Source organism: Danio rerio, chromosome 20 (assembly GCF_049306965.1).
Source record: "Danio rerio strain Tuebingen ecotype United States chromosome 20, GRCz12tu, whole genome shotgun sequence".
NCBI classification, from domain to species: domain Eukaryota; kingdom Metazoa; phylum Chordata; class Actinopteri; order Cypriniformes; family Danionidae; genus Danio; species Danio rerio.
The window spans coordinates 35,522,501-35,548,692 of record NC_133195.1 but is presented as its reverse complement, the minus strand read 5'-3'; the positions used below and the strand labels follow the sequence as shown (position 1 = coordinate 35,548,692).

The following is a 26,192-nucleotide window of genomic DNA, read 5'->3' as shown; positions in this document are numbered from 1 at the left end:
ATGACTACACTGACCAAGTAGCATAATGTAATAAGAAAATATTAAATTGCAACATCAAGCAGCATAACGAGCAGTTGTTAACGTCAAAAAATGAATGAAAGTGAATGTGACCGGAAGTCGCGAGACAAAATGATTCAAATGGCAGCGCCCACTTGACAGCTGAGAATAAGGTGAATAGTCTATTGTAGTAAAGGGTAAAGTATACTATGGTAATTACTATTACATGATAGGTACTAATAATACTACATTTTGTAGTGTAATTCATTAATGAAGACGTGTAAATATACAATACAATATAATGCCTATTCCTAAATATTTCCCTTTACTGTAAATTACTATAGTATTTTAAATCCTAATAAATTTTATTGGATTGCTGTTGCTGTTGTCACAGTAAAATCCTTTGAGTAAAATCTACTCAGTTTTGATAGTATTTGGTCCCTCTCTAAATTGAGTTAAAGTTACTTAAGTTAATGAGACAATGAAAGGATTAATTAGGTGATTGAGAACTGATGATGAACACCTGCTGTTAATAAACAGAAACACTGAAAAGAAACGCAAAACTACAACTGACTTCAGTCACAGCATTAGATGAAATCTGCTGGGATATAATACAGTGAATCTCTCAAAATCTCAGCAGAGGTCATTAAGCAACTCCACAAACAGCAGCATTACTTATTACCAACCTGATTGCCCTTATTTAAAGAGGGACCAAATACTGACTGAACTGAGTAAATTTTACTCAGAGGATTTTCCGCGTATAATTGTTTCTGTTTGCATATTATTTGCAGTAAATAATTGAACCGAATTTGTTTCATTGAAAGTTTTTTGATCACTAAAGATACGGATGTCGTGAATTCAAGTTGTTTCGATATAAAAATGAAAATTGCAAAAATAGCTTATATATAGCAAAGCTGCTTTTGCCAAATAGCTTAGCTTAGCTTGCTACATTTCCTTGGGCGTACTCACACTATGTACAGTTACCTCGAACCGGGCCAAAGCCTGCTTGTCTCCCCTCACGTCTCCTTTGATGGCCCGCACTCACATTACAATCGGGCCTGGGCACGCTTACGTCATCGATGATGCACCGGTCAGAAGCGCTCTCGCTCAGCACAGTAGAGATTTAATCAGTTATATCGCTTTAGTTGTTTGGGATGCGGTGACACGCAGTCAGATATTTAGCCGAACAGATCATCCACTTTGGACACTCATAAACAATCATAAAGTTCCCGTGCTGCAGGAATTAGGAGGTTTGCTGAAGGTGTGTAGCCGTCTTGCAATGAGGGGTTTGCATCTTTAATAAACTACTGCAGTTTGCGTTCACTTAACAGTAAGAATTATTCATAAATCCATATGAAACAGTCCCTTAAAAGTCACGTCTCGCTTTCAGTTTCATTTCAGTTTCAAGCCCAGGTGAACTGAGCTTCTTCCAACTGGGCCAGGGCCGGCCAAGTGAACCATGCCTGAGACTGATTCAGCGCACTCACACTTCTTAAACGATCCGGGAAATGGTCCTGGGCACAGTACGGATAGCATAGTGTGAGTAGACCCTTAGAGGGTAACTTTTAATGCAGTTAAGCTACATTTTAAGAGTAATTAAAAGCTGAGCTCACTACATTCTTCAAGTAGCTTGCCCAACACTGTGAATCAGTAGTTCCCCTTCGGTTGGGGAACTTCAGTGCCATGAATGGGAGGATTCGGATCAGAAGCCGCTTATCTGGAGAGTATTGAACGGGCCAATGAATGAAATTAATTGGCAGCGTAAGCTTGCGCAGGTGTGCGACATCTGCAATCATCTCAGCATATAAGCACACCTGAAGCCAGCAGACGCCATCCTTTTCGCTTCAGATCCTTTCTGAGTGAGTCGATGAGGGTTCCTCTTGCTGATCAGCACTTCAGAGCGAACGAGTGTGTCTCCCGGTCCAGAGTGGGTCTTCGCGGTGGCAGACGGTCGAGCTGGGTTACTCCCTTGCCTGCGGTTCTTTGGGTCCGGTCCTCCAGAGCGGTGCGTATAGTTGCAACTTTCCTAAAAGAGCAACACAGTCGTGCAGCACGTCCTTTTCAGGATGGCGCTCCGACTGTGCGTTTCTGGATGCGGGGGTTTCCTGTCTCCGGATGATGGACACGATCACTGCATTGCATGTTTGGGGGTCCAGCATGTTAATGCGGTGCTCGCGGGCGGTTCATGTCGTCATTGCGATGCCATGACCGTTGCACAGCTAAGATCGCGGCTAACTTTCGCAAGAGAGCGAGCCACCCCAGTTGCCTCCTGTTCTAAAAAAGCAGCGGGCGCTCGGGCAGATCTGAGGGTTTCAGCGGGAGCTAATCCGCCGCCCACGGGCTCGCGGACCTCTCGCTCCTCACGGCGCTCCATCCAAGCTTCGGGTGGTGAGAGTGATCCGTCTAACCAGATGGTAGCTCTCACACTCGCTGACACCGGAGATCAGATGTCCTCCGCGGCATCGGAGGGTGGGCTTTCACTGTCCGACGAAGATCCGGACCCGCTCGCCCCCTCCGGGCAGGTGAGCGCTGTCAAATCGGATCCTGAAGCGGACATGTTAGCCGTGCTTTCCCGGGCTGCTTCGGCCGTGGGGTTGGAGATGGTTTATCCCCCAGCTCCGCGGCCGGACCGACTAGATGGGTGCTACGTAGAGGACCAGAAGGCGAAGCCTTCGAAGCCTCTCGTCCCCTTCTTCCCGGAAGTGCACAGTAGGCTCACGCAGTCCTGGAGGGCACCTTTCTCTGCCCGTGCTGCGAGTGCCTCCGCCCTCACCGCCCTTGACAGCGGAGCTGCCAGGGGGTATGAGGCGATCCCGTCAGTGGAGCGCGCTATCGCGGTCAATCTTTGTCCGCGCGGCGCCTCTACGTGGCGGGGTTTGCCCCGCCTCCCGTCCAAAGCCTGTAGGTTGTCTGCCTCCCTCGGAGCCAGAGCTTATAAGGCTGCGGGCCAGGCTGCTTCTGCTTTGCACGCGATGGCCACCTACCAGCGCTACCAAGCGCAGGCGCTGGCCGAGCTGCACGAGGGCGGGTCCAACCCAAGCTTATTACATGAGCTGCGCACCGCGACCGACTATGCTCTTCGGACTACTAAGTCCGCCGCGTGTGCGCTGGGGAGGACGATGTCCACACTTGTGGTTCAGGAACGCCACCTCTGGCTAAACCTGGCCGATATGCGCGACGTTGACAAAGTTCGCTTTCTTGACTCGCCCATATCCCAGGCTGGCCTGTTCGGCGACACCGTCGGTGAATTCACCCAGGAATTCAAGGCGGTGAAAGAGCAGTCGGATGCGATGGGCAATGTCATCTATCGGCGTGGCCGTAAGCCCGCTCCGCCCGCCGAGCCATCCACCTCCGCTGTTCCTCGCCGAGGGCGCCCGCCAACGAGTGCTGCCCCGCCCCCGCCTGCGCCTCCGGCCAAGCGGGCGCGGCGTTCACCTCGAAAGCAGGCAGCCCCTCCTGCCCAGGGCGCCGTTAAGTCCGGTAAACGGACCGCGAAGCGTCCCTGAGACAGGCCATCCGGAGAAGAGGAAACTTGCTCTTTCCCCGCTGGAGGGCGGGGCCCCGATAACAACGGTACTTTTCAGTGCCACCAAAACATCAGTAAAAGAGCACTTTTTCCCTTCCCCGGATGTGACTGCACGAGTTCTGCCAGTCCGGGACGCGCTGCCTTCCGGCTCGCAGACTCTACGTGCTTCGCCAGTGGCTCACGAGCGCTGGGGGGACGGTCCCTTCCCTCAGCCCTCCAGCCCCCTCTCCGGAGTCAGGGTGCGGAGCCAGAGCGAATCGCTCTCCTCCAGCTTTTCCGCGGGACCCTCGTGCTTCCCGGATCAGCACACCCACTCCGCGCTGCCCCACCGCTGGTACGTCAGCGATTGTAGCGATGACTCCATTAGCGAGGGCTCTGCCTGCCTGGTTAGCGCGGGCCAGCCCCTCGCGGTGGCTCATACGCACAATCAGACTCGGTTACGCGATTCAGTTCGCGAAACGGCCCCCCAAGTTTACGGGCGTGTATTTCTCCAGGGTCAACCCCCTGTCCGCCCCTGTCTTGCGAGAGGAGATTGCTGCCCTCCTGGCGAAGGGTGCAATCGAGCCGGTTCCTCCAGCCGAGATGGAGAGTGGGTTTTACAGCCCATACTTCATCGTACCCAAAAAGAGCGGTGGGTCACGGCCAATCCTAGATCTGCGCGTTTTGAACCGCTGTCTGCACAAGCTGCCGTTCAGAATGCTCACGCAGAGGCGCATTCTCCAATGCGTTCGTCCTCGGGATTGGTTTGCAGCCATAGACCTGAAGGACGCGTATTTCCATGTCTCCATTCTTCCACGCCACCGCCAATTTCTGCGGTTTGCGTTCGAGGGTCGAGCGTGGCAGTACAAGGTCCTCCCCTTCGGGCTCTCTCTGTCTCCGCGGGTCTTCACCAAACTCGCGGAGGGTGCCCTAGCGCCCCTTCGGCTCGCGGGCATTCGCATGCTCAATTATCTCGACGACTGGCTGATTTTAGCCCACTCGCGGGAGCAATTGATTATGCACAGGGACGAGGTGCTTCGGCATCTCCGCCTACTGGGGCTTCAGGTCAACCGAGAAAAGAGCAAACTCGCCCCCGTGCAGAGGATTTCTTTTCTCGGGATGGAGCTGGACTCGATCACCATGGTAGCGCACCTCTCCGAGGAACGCGCTCGCCTGTTGCTGAACTGTCTGAGGGAGCTCGACAGCAAACTAGTGGTCCCACTGAAGTTCTTTCAGAGGCTCCTGGGGCATATGGCATCCGCAGCCGCCGTCACGCCGCTCGGGTTGCTCCATATGAGACCACTTCAGCACTGGCTTCACGATCGGGTCCCCAGACGCGCATGGCACGCGGGCACACACCGGGTCTCGGTTACTGCGCTGTGTCGCCGCGCCCTCAGCCCTTGGAACGACCCCTCGTTCCTACAGGCCGGTGTGCCTCTAGGACAGGCGTCCAGCCATGTTGTTGTTTCAACAGACGCTTCCAACACGGGTTGGGGGGCCGTGTGTCGCGGGCATGCGGCTGCGGGCCTCTGGAAGGGTGCCCAGCTGCATTGGCATATCAATCGCCTAGAGCTGTTGGCAGTGTTCCTCGCTCTCCACCGCTTTTTACCGGTGCTGGAGCGGCAACACGTGCTGGTCAGGACGGACAGTACGGCGGCGGCGGCGTATATCAACCGCATGGGGGGTATGCGCTCTCGCCGCATGTCTCAGCTCGCCCGCCGTCTGCTCCTCTGGAGTCACCCGCGGCTGAAATCGCTGCGCGCCATTCACGTCCCAGGCACGCTCAATCGTGCAGCCGATGCGCTCTCACGACAGCTGTTACGCCCTGGAGAATGGAGACTCCACCCCGAGTCTGTTCAGCTGATATGGGCGCGATTCGGGGAGGCCCAGATCGATCTGTTTGCTTCCCCCGAGAACGCTCACTGCCAGTTGTTTTTTTCCCTGACCGAGGGCTCTCTCGGCACGGATGCACTGGCCCACAGCTGGCCTCGGGGCATGCGCAAGTATGCGTTTCCCCCAGTGAGCCTGCTCGCGCAGTTTCTGTGCAAGGTCAGGGAGGACGAGGAACAGGTTCTGCTAGTTGCGCCCCTTTGGCCCAACCGGACCTGGATATCAGAGCTCTCACTCCTCGCGACGGCCCTCCCCTGGCGGATCCCTTTGAGAGAGGACCTACTCTCTCAGGGACAGGGCACCATCTGGCACCCTCGCCCCGATCTTTGGAACCTCCACGTGTGGTCCCTAGACGCGAGGAAGACTTAGGTAACCTACCGACTGCGGTGGTTAATACCATCACTCAGGCTAGAGCCCCCTCCACGAGGCGCGCCTACGCCCTGAAGTGGAGTCTATTCACTGAATGGTGCGTCTCTCGCAGAGAAGACCCCCGAAATTGCCAGATTAGTGTTGTGCTCTCTTTCCTTCAAGAGAAGTTGGACAGCAGGCTGTCGCCCTCCACTCTCAAGGTTTACGTGGCCGCCATCTCCGCTTATCATAGCGCGGTAGCTGGCGGCACCGTGGGAAAGCATAACCTGGTCATCCAGTTCCTTAGGGGTGCTAGGCGAATTAATCCATCTCGCCCCCCTCTCATGCCCTCTTGGGATCTCGCCCTCGTTCTCACGAGTCTGCGATCCGATCCCCTTGAGCCACTCGAATCAGTATCTCTAAGATTTCTGTCCCTGAAGACAGCTCTGCTGGTTGCGTTGGCCTCCATCAAGAGGGTCGGGGACCTGGAGGCATTTTCGGTCAGTGACTCGTGCCTGGAATTCGGGCCGGATTACTCTCACGTTATCCTGAGACCCCGCCCCGGTTATGTGCCCAAGGTTCCTACCACCCCCTTTAGAGATCAGGTAGTGAACCTGCAAGCGCTGCCCCCGGAGGAGGCAGACCCAGCCCTTTCTTTACTTTGTCCAGTTCGCGCTCTGCGCATTTATGTGGACCGTACTCAGAATTTTAGATCATCTGAGCAGCTCTTTGTCTGTTATGGCGGTCGGCAGCAGGGAAGTGCCGTATCGAAACAAAGATTATCCCACTGGATTGTGGATGCCATTTCACTCGCTTATTCGAGTCGAGGTCAGCCGTGTCCCCCGGGAGTACGTGCACACTCCACTCGGAGCGTTGCATCCTCTTGGGCGCATGCACGCGGCGCCTCTCTAACAGACATCTGTAGAGCTGCGGGCTGGGCGACACCCAACACATTTGCAAGGTTTTACAATCTGCGAGTGGAGCCGGTTTCCTCAAGGGTATTAGGTAACCCTTTGGTGATTGAGGAGACAACTCGGTAGGGTGTTGAAACACGCTTGCTGCGCCATTCTCCCTAACACGGAGGTACGTGCGCCTTTTTTATCTGTCAGTAAAGTTCCCCGTCAGGTGAGCCCTGCAGATTCCTCCGTGGCCCCCAGCACTGACTCAGCGGAGGAGTCACTTGCTGGCCCACTACGTTGTAGGTCTGCCCGCTGGTCAGCCCGCGTTTTGGGTATAGGTGCCTGCTATGCGTGATCCCCACTAGGCGATCCCATATGCTTATTCCGCCACGGTTAAGTCCCCCCCCTGGGCGGACCCGTGTCTTCCCTCTCCGCTAACCACTCTTTGCTATGCGTACTCCCCCTTTTTAGGGCTAGTCCATAGGTAAATTCTGCCATCTATCCCCCCCTTGGGTAACGGATGGCCTCCGCAGCGTCCTCCCTATCGGGATTGCACGCTTCCCAACGTACTGTCGTATTTCCTAGAATTATCTAGATGCTCACGACTTCCCAAAAAATATATCTAAATCCGTAAAACTTCTGTTGAAGTAGGATAAATTAGGGCCAGGGACACGTTGGAGGACCGCGCCCCCCATGATGTGGGTGCGTCACGCTTGCTTGACTATCTCCTCATCGGGGGTGTTGGTAAGGTGCAGTCATTATGGCGCTTTCCATATTCTCCCATTCATGGCACTGAAGTTCCCCAACCGAAGGGGAACGTTCGAGGTTACAGAAGTAACCCTTCGTTCCCCGAGGAGGGGAACGGAAGTGCCATATTCCGTCGCCATAATGACTGTCCCTTAGCTGTTTGAAAGTCTCTTCAGCTTAAAAGGATGGCGTCTGCTGGCTTCAGGTGTGCTTATATGCTGAGATGATTGCAGATGTCGCACACCTGCGCAAGCTTACGCTGCCAATTAATTTCATTCATTGGCCCGTTCAATACTCTCCAGATAAGCGGCTTCTGATCCGAATCCTCCCATTCATGGCACTTCCGTTCCCCTCCTCGGGGAACGAAGGGTTACTTCTGTAACCTCGAACGTTCTTGTGGGTAAAACGTACTTAAAATTACTTCTTTTATTCTCTTATATATTAATGTAAAACCGAAATCACGTCTAAACTTCCAGTGTGGCTCACTACTGTAGAAATTTTTTTCATATAGAATGATATTGGGAGAATGCTCCAAACTTCTGGCAATTTGATGCCTTTCGTTTGGCAAAACATAAGCATTTGGATTGCTCTGAAAAAGGTTCCAATCTTTTTATTTGCTTTTAATGTCACATTTTCCATCATTCCCAACCTGTTGAGAAACACTGCAATTATTAAATGGAAATTTGAAGCATCCGTTATGGCCAAGAAAAAGATCTATAGTCATTGTGGGATGCAACATGAAAAATAATAATAACGGATTAAAACGTCACATTGACGTTTAGATATGGCCCGGTTGAACCCTTAATAGCAGAAGGCCATTTTCATTTTAATATTGCTCCTCTTCCTTTTCCATTCTTTTTATCTGTAGCGCATAAGCATATCTATTAAAGCAGGCTAGTGGTGCATTCTGGGATGGAAAACATGATTAACTGGGACGAAACAGACAAAGCAATGCAGTTAAATGACTAACTCAAATTGCTGACATTTAATCAGTCCCTTTTAAAAAAATATGTTGCCTCAGGTATTGAAGCCACATTCTGTTATTGCCAAAAGATGCCCGTCACAAAAAATATTCATAAACTGAATTCATCAGAATGAATATAAGATTACAGTTTACTTAGATTAGTTCTCTGTTTCAGTTTCATTTAGATGGAAACTCATATTTGGTCATTTTAAAATTACATGAGCACAACATTACTCTGAATGATTTGATATTAAATGATATGTAGGCAGCAAATTTCATACAGTGTTGATGGTTGATGATGTATTTTTGCTGTATTATGTGTTGAGTAAAGTACTGCATTATATTGCTCATAAAGCTTTAATATTCAAACATTTGTTTAGATGGCTCTAAGTGAGCTTGAGGTATGTGTTGCTCTAGTATTTGCATAAGCATATGAAAATATAATGCATCCCGTCAGTGCTCTTATACACCTGCTTTATCATCTTTAGGGTTACAGGGGAAAGATGGATATGGTGGCTGAGAGAGACCCCTCCCCCCCAAATCCTCACCACACAAGCACATTAAGAAACATGCAGAAAACCCACACAACACATGTAAAAAACCCAGACCACAACTGAAATGTTAAAGGGGATGAACTGAAAAAAATGATAGACTTAGCAAGGATTTGTTTATCCAGCAGTGACTTGGTCAGTGAAGTTTTAGGTGAGCTGAGTTGTTGTTGTTTTTTAACACCCTGATTACACGATTCCTTCATATTTTGCATATTGTTAGCTTAAATAATCTGACAATTAACTGTAAAGCGTTATTAAATAAGATAAAAAATAACTACTATTAAATAATTATTAAATAATAAAATATTAATAAGCTAAAATAACTACTAAATATAATTTGCAGGATAATTTCTTAAAATAAACTTGCAATGCTTCATTAATTGTTAGAACTTGGACAAAATAAATTACAAATAAGAATAACATTTAAAGAATTATTCAGACATTTTAGTAGGCTAATGATGAAAATGAAAAAAATAATACAAACACAACATGCTAACTTCAGTCATCTTGTTTTTGTTGTTATTTTTTCAGATTAAAATGTGCATGTGTGGTGAGGATTTGCAGTGCATTTTCTATTGTGACACCTGTGCTGTCAAAGCAATGAAGATACTTTCTTAATTTGCTAGTAGTTTTTTTGGTCCCACTTTATATTAAGTGTCGCTTATACCTGTGAACTTACATGGTAACTAGATGTGTAAGTAGTATGTAACTACAGTGTTTGTACACACTGGTACATAGTAATTACTTGTGTAATATTGGTGTAACTACACACATGTAACAGCCCACTGAATAGTATGTGTAAGTACAAATGTGTAACAGGACATTGGTAACAACACTAAGAAAGTACACATCTGTAACAAGAATTATGTAAGTGCAATGTGTAACAACAGTATGTACTTGCAGGTGTTTTCTCACTTCCACAACTGTTTGCATACCATGTACTTGTGAACATTGTATGACAGAAATAAAGCTTCATTAGAAGGTCTCACCTTGTGATACCAGTGTAATTACAGGGTAAATCCACATAAACTGTCCACTCAATATAAAGTGTAAAATAGTCACAAATTACTCTTTAACTTGTAAAATATCCTCTGTGCAACACTTTATTAACAGTGTACTTACATGATAACTCCACAGGAACTGTCCACTCAATATAAAGTGTAAAATAGTCACAAATTACTCTTTAACTTGTAAAATATCCTCTGTGCAACACTTTATTAACAGTGTACTTACATGGTAACTCCACAGGAACTGTCCACTCAATATAAAGTGTAAAATAGTCACAAATTACTCTTTAACTTGTAAAATATCCTCTGTGCAACACTTTATTAACAGTGTACTTACATGGTAACTCCACAGGAACTGTCCACTCAATATAAAGTGTAAAATAGTCACAAAATACTCTGTTACTTGTAAAATATCCTATATGCAACACTTTATTAACAGTGTACTTACATGGTAACCCCACAGGAACTGTCCACTCAATATAAAGTGTAAAATAGTCACAAATTACTCTGTAACTTGTAAAAATATCCTCTGTGCTACACTTTATTAACGGTGTACTTACATAGAAACTCCACAGGAACTGTCCACTCAATATAAAGTGTAAAAAAAGTAAAATTACTCTTTAACTTGTAAAATATCTTCTATGCAACACTTTATTAAGTGTACTTACATGGAAACTCCACAGGAACTGTCCACTCAAGTGTAAATTTGTCACAAATTACTGATTCATCCACTGATGAATCCATGTACTTCTCACCTACATTCTGAAATGTTCCATGTTAATTCTATTGTAACTGTGAACCTAAAAGTAATAGTATTAAATTCCAAAGTATTAATCCACAAATGTTTTTCAATAAGTAGACTATAGAGGACTAAAAAAGAGAAAACATGCAGCAAAGGTAAACAATGTTTATTAACATTTTTATACTCAACAGTGCAACACATATAAAGAAAAACCTTAGAAATATGGCTGCAATATAGAACCTTACAGACACTATTAAATTAAAGAGATTAAACATAATCCCATAAACAAAAAAAATCTTAGAGTAAATTAAAACTTTTAGATAAATGTTGGAAGTAACATCATATCACATTAAACGTACAGCAATTCACATTGAAGGGATAGTTTACCCAAAAATTAAATTATTAATTACTCCCCCTGCTGTTATTCCAAACCCGAGTCCTTCATTCAGAAAATAAAATAAAAAAATCTACTTTTTTATTTTATTTGTAAAAATATTTTAGCTGATTATTTATTTATTATTATTATATATTATTATATTATATATATTTTAGAATTATCTGACCCTCCATAGAAAGCCAGAGTTGCAAGGCATTTAAAGTCTAGAAAGATACAGTACCAATAACATCAAAAGAGTACATTTGTCTTCAGTGGTTCAATTGTAATGCTATGAAGCTATGATAATACTTTTGTGTGGACAAAAAACGCATTATTTTACATTTTATTCTCTTCAGTGTCATTTCAGGTCTCAGGGGTTGGAACGACAAATGGGGTAACAATTAATAACTACTGATGTGAATCTACAATTTAACTTTAAACAACATCTGCACATAAGAGATTTGTATATTTCTATCTGAACTTATACTTTATTGGCAGAAGTTTGCGCTCTTGTTTGGCGTTTTCAATGACAGATTTTAAGTCTGTTGTCAGCGACTGCAGGCACCTCTTGGCAAACTCAAAAAGTTTCTCCTCCTTGGTTCTGAATTTAGGGATGCTTCTGTAAAACTCAGCATCAACAAGCTGAATTTCAGCCACAACAGCTGTTAATGCGAGAGTATTACGGTCAACCCCAACTTTGGCACATGCTTTACTAATGCTCCCTTCTTTTTTATAGGCATTGAAAACTTTGTTGTACCGCCTTAGTACGTCATCAGGGGTTGTTGCTGTAGAAAGATAAAAGCTTAAGAAGAAATTAAAAAAAACAAGCAAACAAAAAAAAAACAAAAAAACAATGTGTGTCAAATACTTAAATGCACAAACCACACAAACCTGGCATGACCTATTGTGAATTAGTTTTTCCAGGGATGTCCCACATGGAACGAACATATATGAGGATGTATGCACAAACATGAAACCTATAAGCAGTATACAGTATATGCACATATATGATAGGCATGGGACGATAACCATTTTCAAGGTATGCCGCGGTTTGGAAAAGTCAAGGTTTTAAAACTGTACAACAGTTTTCAAGGGGGGACAACAGTATCTCTAGCAGAACATATTCCATTTTAAATTGTAAAAAACATGTTTTGAAACAAATAAAGACAAAATGAAGCAAAATTCATTAATTCATTTAGCCCGACACATTTACTGCTCCAACATATTTTAAATGTTTCACAAAATAAAATATACTGTGTTCAAAACAAAATGTACTGTTGTTTTTTACACAGACATTTAAAAAGAAAATATTTTTGAGCAGTAATTACAATACTGTGATACCGTGATATTTTTATCCAATGTTATCATACAGTAAGAATCTTATACAGGCCCATACCTAATATATGATAATAAATATGTGTATGTATATGCCATATATAGGCAAAACTGAGGTGCATATATGTGCATATACATGCCATATAGGTCTCCTGTAATGCTTCTTTATATCCACATATAAGCCTTACATGTACATACAAGATATACTAATAAAAAACAAAATGCAAAAAAATTATGTGCCAACACTTGAAATTTTATTCACATGTAATTGGCATGTTATGGAATTTAACTATGGCAAATAAGTGAGGAGATGAAAAGCTATGATGTCTACATGTTTTCATGAAACATTTACAAGGCCAATTCTTTCTTGTATTAAGATAGTGAAAAAGAAAGAATAACAAAAGCTTTTGTGTTTTAAAATATTTTTTCTGTTCAGTTTTTTTGTCTTATTTTTTTATTGTACTATTTGATTGTTTTTAAGTAAATAAAAAATGCAATTTATTATATTTACCTTGTCTAGCAGCTATAGGTTTTAATAATTTAACTAATATGTAGGTAAACATATAGGTAAACATATATATGTACATATAAACATACATATAAGCACATATATGTGTACATACAGTATATGTCTACATATATGCATACATACAGTATGTGTACATATATGAATGTGCATATATGTACATATATGTACATATAATATAGGAAATGGCCAATTTTTTATTTCATATATATTAAAAACCTATATCAAAACTTATATGTTTATATAGGTTTTATCTATCTATCTTAAAACATATATGTTTATATAGGTTCTTTCCATGTGGGGTTCTATTGACTAAGTACACATCAACAGAAAAATGGCATTCAAAAACAGGATATATGCTTACCACGTGTGCTGTGCTTGGTAGATTTTGACCTGCTGGCCCTCTTTGTCTTCTTATGACTCTTTCTCTTCTTCCGAGGAATATCACTATCAGGTGAATCTGAAGAGGAGGAAGAAGTCATGGACTCCTCATCAGTGTTACTGGTGCTGCATTCAGTGCTTGTGTCCAAGACTTTCTTTACTTTTTTTGCCCCTCTGTCTATGGAAAAAAAACAGATTTAGTTACATAAAAAGGCTAGCAGGCTTAGGCTAGCCACAGATGAGACTTTATACAAATCTTAACCAATTTTAAAATCATGGAATAAAACAGACATACTGTTTCTTACAGTCTTACAGCTAGAAATTAAGTCCAAAAAGAATATGGTTAATAAATTTGTCTAGTTTTTATAACATGTTTGTGGCTCCCAAATTTTAACAAAGCGTGAGGTTTAGAATAAAATGTGTTTTTGTTTTTTTTTTTTTTTTGTTAAAGGATCTTCCGTCTTGATCAGAAGCAGTTAATAATAGGTCAAACCCCATTCAGGGGTTCAAATCAAACTTAAAATCAGCAACTGTAGTATGTGGCCAGCCTTAAAAATGTAATCTATTAATACTACTCAGTTCAGGATTGATGTGAAAGTTTAAAAAGTAAAAAAAAAATCTACTTGCTCAGTAAATATTAATTTCAAATCAAACACGTTAATACAACAAAACAGGTTTCTTACTTGACAATTTTAGGACAGTTTGGCGGAGAAAATCTCGTTCCTGTTTAAGTGTTTGTATTGTCTGGGCCATGAGCATCAGCTTGTCTTTTTCCACCATTGAGGAAGACCCATCACCTTGTCCTTTAAAAACAAACAATGTAGCAAAATACAGTTATGGTACATACATCTGGTACATACATCTGGTACATAATGGTACATACAAGTGCCTGCTAAATAACTAAAAATTTACCTTGTGTAATATGGAGTATATAAAAGTGGCATTAGTGCAAGATCAAGTATTTATATTTCCATAAAAGTACAATAGAACAAGACTGGTATTGGCTGTTTTTTTTTTTTTTTGTTTTTTTTATTGTTAAAGCTAAAACATTTCAGCAAACAGTTGTGGTAGATGTGGTTAATTTTCAAATACGTTGGCTTGGTCTATCTTATACCATGATTGCACATTCAAAGTAATTTCTTTCTAAGTAAATACAAACTCACCTGGTTCTGGAGTTATGGTTTCCACCGCAACAACAGAAAGGTCATTGTCATCGTCTTTATCATGGTGTACTTTATGAATTTTTTGGGATGATTCAGGCGGTTCTGTAAAAACAAAAAAAGAAAATGGTTGCTGCTCTTGTCTGTCAAACTACCGCAACATTACTGGAGCAACAACTTCTAAAACACTTCATGTAAAATGGTTTAACTTCGCCAAGAGTATGATCAGTTGGTTATCAATTTTTTTCTCAAACATTTTACCCACTTTTATTTTTTCCTGTAGGACCAATATAGAAAAAGCTTGATGTGGCTTAAATAAACAAATAAAAACATACATGTGTATTTGTAAACAAATTTAAATGTGCATTGTGTCCTAATATGATAAAAAAATTATTCAATCCTACATTAATTTTCTTGTTGCATTTATAAGGGTTAAAATTAAATTTAAATAGACTAGTGGTCAAATGTGCTGATCACTGATTTCACCATTAAAAATACAATCAGCAAATGTGTTTTTTTTTTTTTTGCATATTCAGCACTATTTGTATATGGTTTTACAAATAGCATGGTTAGTTATTAGTGTATAAAAAGTGTGTACAATAAACTATAATTTAAAGTAGTTTAAGTATAGTAACATTAATTTTTTTATTTAGTAAAGGCTTGCTTACGGTTAAGCATATTGCACATAAAAGTGAACTTATATCTAACCTTTGTTAGTCAGTGTAGATGAGTTAATGCATGAGACTACTAATATTAACGTTAAATCATTACAAATCATCGAACTGTAGATTAAATTACCTTCACTCAAGAGGTCAGCTTCAGCTTCGCTGCGTTGGGGGCAGTTCCTCTTCAAAGAAATCGTCTTTTTTCGTGGCATACTGAAGAAAAATTCGCTAAAGAGTTAGGGCTAACAATTTGCAAAAAGTCGCATCATGAGAGAGATAACCGTCTGCTCTGATAGGGAAGTTGGCGGTTCATTCAGTAGTCCAATCAAAACTTACGTAACGTGACGTGACAACTGTGACGTTTCGTTGTAAACAGCCAGTTATCGACAAGGCGCCAAATTTTCAAATAGGAAAGCAAGGCAAGCGGCTTTCAGTTATACATTAGCTGTATCTGTTATAGCGCTATGCTTACAGGGAAATTAAACAAGATTATACGGCTTTGCAGCGGTGGAAAACATAGAAAATTAGTGATCAAATGGCTACAGAGAAAAGGCTTGCTTTGTAAAGCACCTCATTGTCGCCAGTGTGGAAAAAAGATGAGTATTAAAGCCCACAGTGGACGTGATGGTTACATATGGTAAGTAACGTCAAGCACAAAGCTTGTTTAACTCGCTGTTTTGATTGCTAATTTTAACATAATAAAATAAGTAAGTTTCCCTGAATACTGTGTTATAGATTATCATAATTTTTTCACTTTTATTTTAGGACATGCCGAAGAAACAAGCATCGCAGAATTACACTCTCCATTCGCAAAGGATCACTGTTTCATAACTCCAGAATACCTTTGGTAAAGTGGATGGAATACATATATAGGTAATCTAATAATTATAAACTTAATGTCATTGCGGTCGATCGCTAGCCTCGTTAGGTCATTTTCATGTGTAATATAAATGTAAGATTATCAAGAAATATAGTTTAATACTATTTGCCCAGCCACTTCAACAACACACTCCTTATTGTTTATGAATAGAGATTGTATAGGTGAAGAATCTGTGTTATATCTGTGCTAAAATACATTTTATCTGAAAAGCTAGCATTGTAAATATATATATATATATATTTATATATTTATATAAATAAATATATATATATATATATATATATATATATATATATATATATATATATATATATATATAAAATTAACCAAAACTATTTTCTTATAAGATTTTCACAGGGTCTACATTTAAGACAAATTGACTTGATGGATGATGGTGTTGCCAAAACTTCAACAACATTGTCCAGAATGAACAAATTGCTCAGAAAGGTAACTTAATAATAACATATGCACACATATACAATGCAGGCTTTTTCACTCTTACATTTAACAGCACCTTACTCAACCAATTCAATTCAATTAGGTTCATTAGTACAAATTTCCTATGGCTAATTTTTACAGGTTTGCATCAAGGCATTGAGTAATTTGAAAAGAAGAACAGGCCTTAGAGTTGGTGGAAAGTCAAGACAGAAGTTTGTGGCCATAGATGAGTCCAAGTTTGCTCACAAGAGAAAGGTATGTTTGATGTGAAAAGGTTTATACTGTATACTTAGTAATTTTTACTATGTTGAAATACTAAAGTTCATTAACCTGCATTCAGTAATACTTCCAGAGTTAAAATCACATCAAAATAGCACATGTAATCAAAAGCAGGGATATGATTTTTATGTATAAATGCAAATTCCTGTATGTTCTGACGTCAGTGGGGTGACCCTTTCGGTTTTAATGTAAATTTCTTCATTCAGGACATCATGTGATTGTACCCAATAATTACAGATTATACTATTTTCCTGTGTCTCCGGGAAGTAATGTCTATAATGATATTTGTGTAGTCCTTCAATCTACTCATATGAGGAAGCTGATGTCAATGTGAAAAACAATGACAAAGATTTGAATGTGTTCATGTGAATTTTATGTTTTCACTTTTGAGTGTGCACCATGTTTTATTACCCTCTGCAAATCATCTGTTCTTACAGTCTTTATTTAATATTTAATAGACAATAACCTGAAATGTATACCTAAATATTAATTTCAAAACGTTATATTATTATACCTAACTCAAGAGTTACACATTATACATAATATTTTAAGAAATTTAAACAATTTCATTTTGAAATTTAAACAAATTTTGGACTGACTAGTAATTTATTTATCAGGTTGAAATTAAAGGTGTACTAAATAAATGCAGACACTTGCATTTTTTAAATTCTATTTTATGCATTGATGAAGACACAATGGCATCACACAAGTTAGTGGCCATCTAGCAGCAGCAGTGTGCCGTTCTGTCCTCAGACTAAAGAACTAGGTATAGACCAATTGGTTTAAAGATTATTCAGATGATTATTAAACTGCTTTTTAAGTTAATTGAGATAGATGCATGGTGAAAAATAACTATGGTCAGTCATTGGGAGATTTTACTGCTCTTACAATTTCCGTTGTTTCTTGTGTTCATTACTTTTCAGTTTAATCGTGGCCGCTTTTGTACTACTTGGCAGAGAAGAAAAGGATGGGTTTTTGGGATGATGGAGGTTAAAGGAGATCGCCGCCTACCAGTCTTAAAGATGGTAAAGGACCGTTCCAGGACCACACTGGTGCCCATCATCACAAGGCACATCAGAAGGGGGTCAACTGTTTACAGTGACAATTGGAGGGCATATCTGAATGCATTACAACCTTTACGATACAGACACCTAACTGTTAATCACAGTGAAAATTTTGTTGATCCCCAAACTGGCTGTCACACACAACATATTGAAAGGGCTTGGCTTGCCATCAAGGCACAGGTATCAAGATTAAGGGGTAACAAGACTACAAAACTATTGAGAGAACATTTGAAATTCATTCAGTGGCACTACTGGCTGGGAAGGCGAAATAGTAAAGGTGCCTTAGCACAGCTTATCCATGACATTAGAAAAGCATACCGGGTTGATTGAAAATATATATGCCATTTTTTTCTCTTTTATTTGCTGTTTATATTGTGACATTTCTTCAGATTCTAAAATTTCCTGATAATACAAACAATTAACTTGTTTTAATACATTCATAGTTTACTCAAAAAAAATATTTGTGTAAAATACTATGTTGCAGAGTAAAAATCAAATACGAATGTGACAGTTTTGATTTAATAGATCCTGGGATATTATTTACAGCACTGATTGTTTTCTTTATTGCTCTTTTAAATTTTTCTTTTGTTATTGCTGGCACTCTGTTGAACAATCTGACTTTACAGTCACAGTGTAAATTACAATATTCTGTTACTTTTCTAGAACATTGAAACTGCAATGCAATAAAGTTACACTACATATTAAATATACTATTCCTTTTGATTCACCATGCATTTTCCTTTGCTACAGTTATATGAGGACATGAAAGGACAGTTCATGAGAAGTTACCATGTCAGTACATTGTTAATGTGTTCGATTTGGATTTATATTACACAGTTTGTGACCATTTTGCTAGTACACTTTAAAAAAAAGTTACAATTTATTTACATACAGTATGTACACATTGGGTGGACGGTTTCTGAGGAGTTTCTATGTAGGTACACTGTTGTTAAGCAGTTGCATGGAGGATTATGTTTTATATATTACATAGTAATTTGTGACAAATTTACACTTTATATTGAGTGGACAGTTCCTGTGGGGTTACCATGTAAGTACACTGTTAATAAAGTGTTGCATATAGGATATTTTACAAGTTACAGAGTATTTTGTGACTATTTTACACTTTATATTGAGTGGACAGTTCCTGTGGAGTTACCATGTAAGTACACTGTTAATAAAGTGTTGCACAGAGGATATTTTACAAGTTAAAGAGTAATTTGTGACTATTTTACACTTTATATTGAGTGGACAGTTTCTTTGGGGTTACCATGTAAGTACACTGGTAATAAAGTGTTGCATATAGGATATTTTACAAGTTAAAGAGTAATTTGTGACTATTTTACACTTTATATTGAGTGGACAGTTCCTGTGGAGTTACCATGTAAGTACACTGTTAATAAAGTGTTGCACAGAGGATATTTTACAAGTTAAAGAGTAATTTGTGACTATTTTACACTTTATATTGAGTGGACAGTTCCTGTGGAGTTATCATGTAAGTACACTGTTAATAAAGTGTTGCACAGAGGATATTTTACAAGTTAAAGAGTAATTTTTGACTATTTTACACTTTATATTGAGTGGACAGTTTATGTGGATTTACCCTGTAATTACACTGGTATCACAAGGTGAGACCTTCTAATGAAGCTTTATTTCTGTCATACAATGTTCACAAGTACATGGTATGCAAACAGTTGTGGAAGTGAGAAAACACCTGCAAGTACATACTGTTGTTACACATTGCACTTACATAATTCTTGTTACAGATGTGTACTTTCTTAGTGTTGTTACCAATGTCCTGTTACACATTTGTACTTACACATACTATTCAGTGGGCTGTTACATGTGTGTAGTTACACCAATATTACACAAGTAATTACTATGTACCAGTGTGTACAAACACTGTAGTTACATACTACTTACACATCTAGTTACCATGTAAGTTCACAGGTATAAGCGACACTTAATATAAAGTGGGACCGTTTTTTTTCTATCTACTGCCCATGTGTTTTCTTAAGTTGCAGCTCGCATAGCTCTCTTGGCCATGAAGTTAGAGTTCATTATGTATTTTAGGCCATTTTAGGTAATGTAATGCCCAAGACACTTTATTAAGTACACTTTACTAGAACCAGGTTATTTTGTCCTTTTACCCGTACTTTTCTTCTTTGGCATCAACAAAGTATGTTTTCCCGTTAGAGTTGATGCTCATTGGATATTTTGTCCTTGTGAACCCTTTTATATAAACCTGAGAGATGGTGGTTTGTGAAAATCCCAGTCAATTAGCAGTGTGTGAAAAACTCAAACAACTCTCTCTGGCACAAACAAATATGCCAGGATCAAGGCAAATTAAATCACATTTTTAACAAATTCAAATGCTCAGTTAGTATTTTCACAGATTGTCTGACAACTCAATGCGCGCCTATATGTATTAAATTTCTGTCATGTGACTGGTATTTGCGTTAACATGCTGTTAAACTTGTGTATCTAATAACATATTTGAGTGTATATACAAAATGTAATGGATAAAAGTTCTTCAGGTTGTGTGCTGTGATAATATTGCTTATATCTGCTATTTTTGCACTGCTCTCAGGACTGTAATATTCAGTCAACATTTTGAATGTTACACATTTGGAGTAAAATATGTTTTGAAACATTTATATCAGGGGTGCCTAAACTTTTTTGTATAAAGGGCCAAAAATCAAACATCATCGAGAGCTGTGGGCCAAAGATAAATATACAGTAGCATAACTATTTTACTTTACATTTGCCATGGGCAATGGAAAACTAATTAATACCAAATACTACTTTGAATCATATTACTAATGCTGCATCACTTTTTAAATTATAACATATTGAAATTCAAGCAGAATCTGCCTTTCCATTGATTCCCTCACAAAAGTCTCTGCAACTAAATCCCAGCATTTAAATCGAAACATTTATTTCAGTCAGCCTTTTCTGTAGCTTAACAATAAAGCAAACAAATAAAATGTTATGCTAAACTTGAATTTACAATCTCTAAACCATCCCCATCATTCTCTCTCTTTTCTCAGATGGGATGATATTTAAAATTATTTAAATATGTTTAGGTGTATAACATGTAATGTGGCCGTCCCCAAATGTTTATTCTCAGAAAAAATGTGCAAGAATTTTATATTCATGGGTACTGCAGTTTATCACTTGAGTAGTACTTTAAGGAACAACATTCATTTATTCCTTTTTTTTTCCGGCTTAGACATTTTAATAATCTGGGGTCACCACAACGGAATGAACCGATAACTTGTCCAGCGTATGTTTTACACAGCAGTTGCCTTTTTAGCTGCAACCCTTCACTGGGAAACACCCACACACTCATTCACACACATACCGTACACTACGGACAATTTTATCTTACCCAATTCACCTATACCACGTTTTTTGGACTTGTGGGCGAAAACTAAGCACACGGAGGTAACCCACATGAACACAGGAAGAACATGCAAAGTCCACACAGAAGCACCAACTGACCCAGGGCTCAAACCAGCGACCTTCTTGCTTTGGGGCAATTGTGCTACCCACTGTGCCACTGTGCTGCCGTATGGAACAACATATTTACCTTATTTAGTCCTAGTGGTTCATAGTGCCTTAATAGCCAAATGTTATGCTGTAAGGAGCCAATATGCACCTTTTCAGGGTAGATATGGATGTCCTTGTGTACTGCCCAAGAGAAAAGTAGTTGTACCCCTAAAAGTACATTTTCATTCATTCATTCATTTTACTTCAGCTTAGTCACTTATTTATCAGGGGTCACCACAGCAAAACGAACCGCCAACTATTCCAGCATATGTTTTATGCAGTGGATGCTTTTTTATTATCTTTTTCTAATAGCATACATTGCTGGTTCTCGTACTTTAAACCTCAGATGGGAAAAGTTTCCCAGTAACCTTTTCATGTGAAATGGTAAAAAAACTGAAGATTTTAGACATAAATGGCACAGTTTTCTGATAATGGGCTATTTGCACTGCAAGTGCAGATTTACATCACCAAAGCATAGAAAAAAAAAAGTGTGTGTGTGTGTGTGTGTGTGTGTGTGTGTGTGTGTGTGTGTGTGTGTGTGTGTGTGTGTGTGTGTGTGTGTGTGTGTGTGTGTGTGTGTGTGTGTGTGTGTGTGTGTGTGTGTGTTAGCGAGAGGACTGCCTGTTCTGGTTAGAATTCTTACAATTTAGCCCACAGAAATCTCTCCCGTGCAAAAAGGTACCATGTCTATCAAAATGTATGACGCTGTATTACAGTGATGCCAAGGACCTGCTATAAAGTCAAGAGTGGGTGAGATGCAATCTCCTTCTTTTTAAGCCATGCTGAAAATATCTAAGTGTAGTATTCTGTCAGATGTTCACTATATTTTTGCATCTTTTAATATCCTACTACAGATGGGCTCCATGTTTGTGCACGTTTGTGCATGGGGTTAGGGTAAAGTCAATGTGCTTCTCACTCTTAATGCAGATATGTTTTAAGCAGGTCATTTTGCAGTCCACAGTTTCTCAGTTTCAATTATTACAAATTTACAGATTATCATATTGCGTAGATGAAACTCTTGATTTATATTCAGTAGTTGCCTTGGATATATTACAGCGTGTCAGGAGGGGAGAGGATTGAATAGCAAATCGGAAAAGAATCAGAAAAAAAAAACATGTAATGGAAAAACTGAGATTTCTTTCTTTTCTCTCTCTCTGTTTGAATACTCAGCGGTGGGAATTTGGGCATCGGCAGAATATATGACATATTTTATCTGCTCAGCCATTAATATGATGATGAGTCATTTTCAAGCAACAAGAAATTTCAGTTGTTATCTTGCCATTGTTGTCAAAGTGTGTAATTGCACTGTGTGTGTGTGTGCATGTGTGTGTGTGTGTGTTTGTGAGTGTGCGTGTTGATGAATCAAGAAAAGCAGCATCAAGGGGTATTTTCCTCTCTGCTGTGTGATTTGCAGTAAGAACAAAGATGCGTAAATACAATCATTTTTCTTCTCTCCTCAAAATGCTTCTGATTGTATTGTCAACCCTCAATGAATTGCCATTGATTACATTAATATTTCAACTTTCAATTGAATGATCGTCCCTACAGATAATGTAATGACTGTTTTTGTTCATCTGATAATAAATTGATGCTGCTGATGAATAAGGAGGCGGTCAGAATGAGAGATGAGAGCACGCACTTTGTCAGAGAGGCACAGGAAAAGAGAAATGCACGTCAGGAGGACTTGCGCTAAGCCTCAGTGGGCAAAAGGAAGTTTGTAATTATCCTGACAACAATTCATATAGAGGCACAATCTGTCTCTCCTTCGCTATTCAGATACCAAACAATCACGGTGCATTCACCTTTCTTTTATTCACCCACCATAGTGATCATATCGCTTCCCTTTTATTGATTCCATTTAGCAGATTCTCTTTATTTGAATCTGGGTTATGAGTTTGCATATCTGTATTTGCGCTGTTGTGTTCTCATCAGTCAAATCCAGCTTAGCTTGTTAGGCTGCAGTGTCTGTTGATTCATCGCTAACAAACTGATTGTATTGAAGTGGCGTATTATAGACTGTTACTGCTGCTCTCATTTTTAGAATGACCCTTTATATTAGTAATATGTTTTTTTTTTCAGCCATGATTGACTAGAATAAATATTATGAGCAATGCAATGCTTCTGGAAAGGGTTTAGGGGCAGGTTTGGCTTCCACATCTCCTTTTTAAATTCGTACATTTTCATACGAATGAACGGATGTATGAATTTGTACGAATTGGCCAATTAATTGACAAAATGTAAAATAGTTACGCTTCTTCATCAGATCAGGCCGGATTATGTTATATCTAAGACTATAGAATACACTGGACATGTCACTTGTATAGTTTTCAATGGAGAAATGTGTAACGGTCGATGAAGCCCCGCCCTCTAGTACAGGAGCCAATCATCAATCGTTATAGACTGATGATTCTCTGGGGGAAGGGGCTCAAACGAGACATATGTTTTTCTGCAGACGTTCTTAATCCTCTAGAGTCAACAAACGCACTGGAATCTCAGCGAATACTTGCTTGACACACTCACAAAAAAAAAATTATCCACATAAAGCCCTCCACTTAAACAATTAATACTATTGTTTTCTGGTTTTGTGATGAAATGAACAATCATGCTCGGGCAAGGTTCTGGGCAACTGTGCCTAGTGTGAGTACACCCTAGCGTAATGTCCTTGTTTTTTTCTCCAGGTTGTAATAGAACAGTTCGAACATATTTTTATATTGATAATGTTTTAATGGAAACTAGATCTAATTGAGGTACTTTCTGTCTATAAAAAGATGTGATAATATTTTGGGCTGTTTTATTACTTTTTAAGCTTCAAGGATAAAAAATGCATAATACAATGTATCAGAATACTATCATCTTTTAGCTTGAAGAAAGATGTAAAGATTTTTTTTGAGATTTAAGAGAGTTCTACTTTGATCACTGTGATTATTGACTGCACTTAACAATATATATTTATTTTTATTTATACTATTTTTACATTTTTTATGCAATTGCCTCTCAGTTGAATTACTAGGAAAACATTTTGCTGGTTTATATGTTTATTACTACAGACAATTTAAAATAGAAATTTTATTTCATAAAGTTCAAGTTGATTCCAAAATGCGCCTACAGTTTGTGATAAAAAAAGAGACAAATTTTCAATATGTATTTTATCATTGAAGATTTCTTTAAAATCTTGTCTCATCTTGTTCTCGTGAACACAGTCTTGTGTCTCATGCCATACGTTTTTTAATCACACCCCTAGAATTTAAGACATGTTCTGCAAGTTAAAAATGTTTCCAATGTTACTGGTTAAAAACTGAAGTGGCAATGAGGTCTTAAAATGTATGGAAAGATTATAAAAATGTCTTGAGAGATATTCAATTTAACTCCATGATTCCTGTATACTGTATACCATGAAAAATATATGTTTTTTTAAGTGGTAGCGGTTGTAAATGACCAATTAAAGAACATTTCACTCATACCAGAACATCCAAATCATGTTGATTTTTTAAAAACGGAATCAAATTGCTACCATCAAAATGCTGACTAATAGAATACGAGTGAAGGCTTCTAGTCAGATTTTGAGGTTACAAAAATGTGTGCAAAAAACTGACATGAAAACTGTGCTAGTTGTGTTTTGTATGAAATAAACCGAGATCCTGTGGCCATTCAAAATCCCATGGCACTTCTGTCGATGCCAATAGCCAAGTGGTAAGTGCATCGACACATAGTACCAAGGTGCTCGCGGCGACATGAGTTCGATTCCCAGCTCCAAGTTCTTTGCCGATCCTTCCCTTATTTCTGCTCCCCACACTTTCCTGTCTGTGAAATCTCCACTGTCCTATCCCAATAAAGGTAAAAACCCCTAAAAAATAATTATTTAAAAAAAAAAAAAAATCTCATGGCACTTCTTTTAAAGGGTAGGGGTGTAACGCCATTGTCCTGGCCAAATTCTTTCCATCGGCCCTCAACCATCATGGCCTCCCAATCATGCCCATCCATCGAATTGGCTCAATCACTGTCTCTCCACGCCACCAATAGCTAGTGAGTGATGAGCGAATGTTGTCCTGTAGCTGCCGTCGCATTGTCCAAGTGGATGCTGCACACTTCCATGACAAATATTATCACACCTTCAAATGATGAAAATCTATTTTTTTTCTATCCACCTCAAGCTTAATGAACTCTTAGTTCCCTTTTACCAACAAGACTAAAAACCTTAACTGTGTAGTCTCTTGTAGCTCTGTTAGCATTACCCTACAGTTGCACAAACTGAAATTATGAAATGAAAACATGTCCAAAGGAAATGTCTATTTGGCAAAAACTCCTACTCGCATACACTTTAGACTCACAAGAGGTGGTTTTTCAGGCAATTGGAGAAAGCAATTGTTCTGCAAAACTGCAATAGAAACAGTTTTAGCTGCACTGTAAAAAAAAATGTGAGACAAGATTTTTTTGTTGATTTAACTTATTTTTATAAAAAAATAGACATATAACAATAGAAAATGTGTCTAGCACTTTTATCAATTAAATATAAAACATTCTGGCTATACTTCTGTAAATTAAGAGTTATTTTGTATCTCATTTATTGATCACTCAGGGTCATAAGTTGAACTATTTTTGGTTTACATTTCAATGCATGTTGCCTGCACATTTGTTCAGCACTTTACCCTTGATTCTGAATTATTTTGTTGATTTTTATTTATTTAAATGTATTTTCGGTTCAAAGATAATACTTTACATTAATTTTTGATTTTTGATTTTCTGCAAGTTAATGTTGCACACCAAACATGATTTTGTCCTTTAGTGTTCGAAAACATTTATGACAACAGTGTTTATTTTTTATGGGAATGGCATGTATATTTGCAGTATGTCTTGTTGGATGCTAACATTAAAGCTGAATACTTCAAATC

At 39.6% G+C, this 26,192-nt stretch overlaps 3 protein-coding genes across 7 annotated transcripts in view; 2 read left to right on the top strand and 1 right to left on the bottom strand.

Annotated features, from left to right (window-relative positions):
* Positions 1–26,192, top strand: part of si:dkey-6f10.3 — a 131,794-nt gene that overhangs the window by 102,190 nt on the left and 3,412 nt on the right. The window lies entirely within an intron of this gene.
* si:dkey-6f10.5 lies at positions 10,801–15,384 on the bottom strand. 2 transcript variants are annotated; one of them, XM_005160773.6, is made up of 5 exons: positions 15,227–15,384; positions 14,432–14,533; positions 13,952–14,071; positions 13,252–13,446; positions 10,801–11,811 (listed from the first exon to the last, which is right to left on the bottom strand). In XM_005160773.6, the coding sequence occupies exons 1-5, from the start codon at positions 15,303–15,305 to the stop codon at positions 11,498–11,500; spliced, it is 810 nt and encodes a 269-aa protein (XP_005160830.1). In that variant the 5' UTR covers positions 15,306–15,384; the 3' UTR covers positions 10,801–11,497. The 2 variants fall into 2 exon arrangements, with proteins under 2 accessions (XP_005160830.1, XP_021333652.2); XM_021477977.3 differs by having other exon boundaries at positions 11,498–11,828.
* Positions 15,498–18,837, top strand: LOC108179210 (uncharacterized). The gene is made up of 5 exons (XM_017357102.4): positions 15,498–15,730; positions 15,859–15,966; positions 16,321–16,420; positions 16,553–16,666; positions 17,614–18,837. The coding sequence occupies exons 1-5, from the start codon at positions 15,558–15,560 to the stop codon at positions 18,082–18,084; spliced, it is 966 nt and encodes a 321-aa protein (XP_017212591.3). The 5' UTR covers positions 15,498–15,557; the 3' UTR covers positions 18,085–18,837.

Bases quoted from the DNA above. Each gene is read 5' to 3' on its own strand.
- si:dkey-6f10.5 (XM_005160773.6), bottom strand. From the start codon at position 15,305: ATGCCACGAAAAAAGACGATTTCTTTGAAGAGGAACTGCCCCCAACGC. The intron at 14,072-14,431 runs GTGAGTTTGTAT...TTGTTTTTAAAG, and splicing joins AACCATAACTCCAGAACCAG to GACAAGGTGATGGGTCTTCC. The intron at 11,812-13,251 runs GTAAGCATATAT...ATCTTTCTACAG, and splicing joins TACCAAGCACAGCACACGTG to CAACAACCCCTGATGACGTA.
- LOC108179210 (XM_017357102.4), top strand. From the start codon at position 15,558: ATGCTTACAGGGAAATTAAACAAGATTATACGGCTTTGCAGCGGTGGA. The intron at 15,731-15,858 runs GTAAGTAACGTC...CTTTTATTTTAG, and splicing joins GGACGTGATGGTTACATATG to GACATGCCGAAGAAACAAGC. The intron at 15,967-16,320 runs GTAATCTAATAA...TTTTCTTATAAG, and splicing joins TGGATGGAATACATATATAG to ATTTTCACAGGGTCTACATT.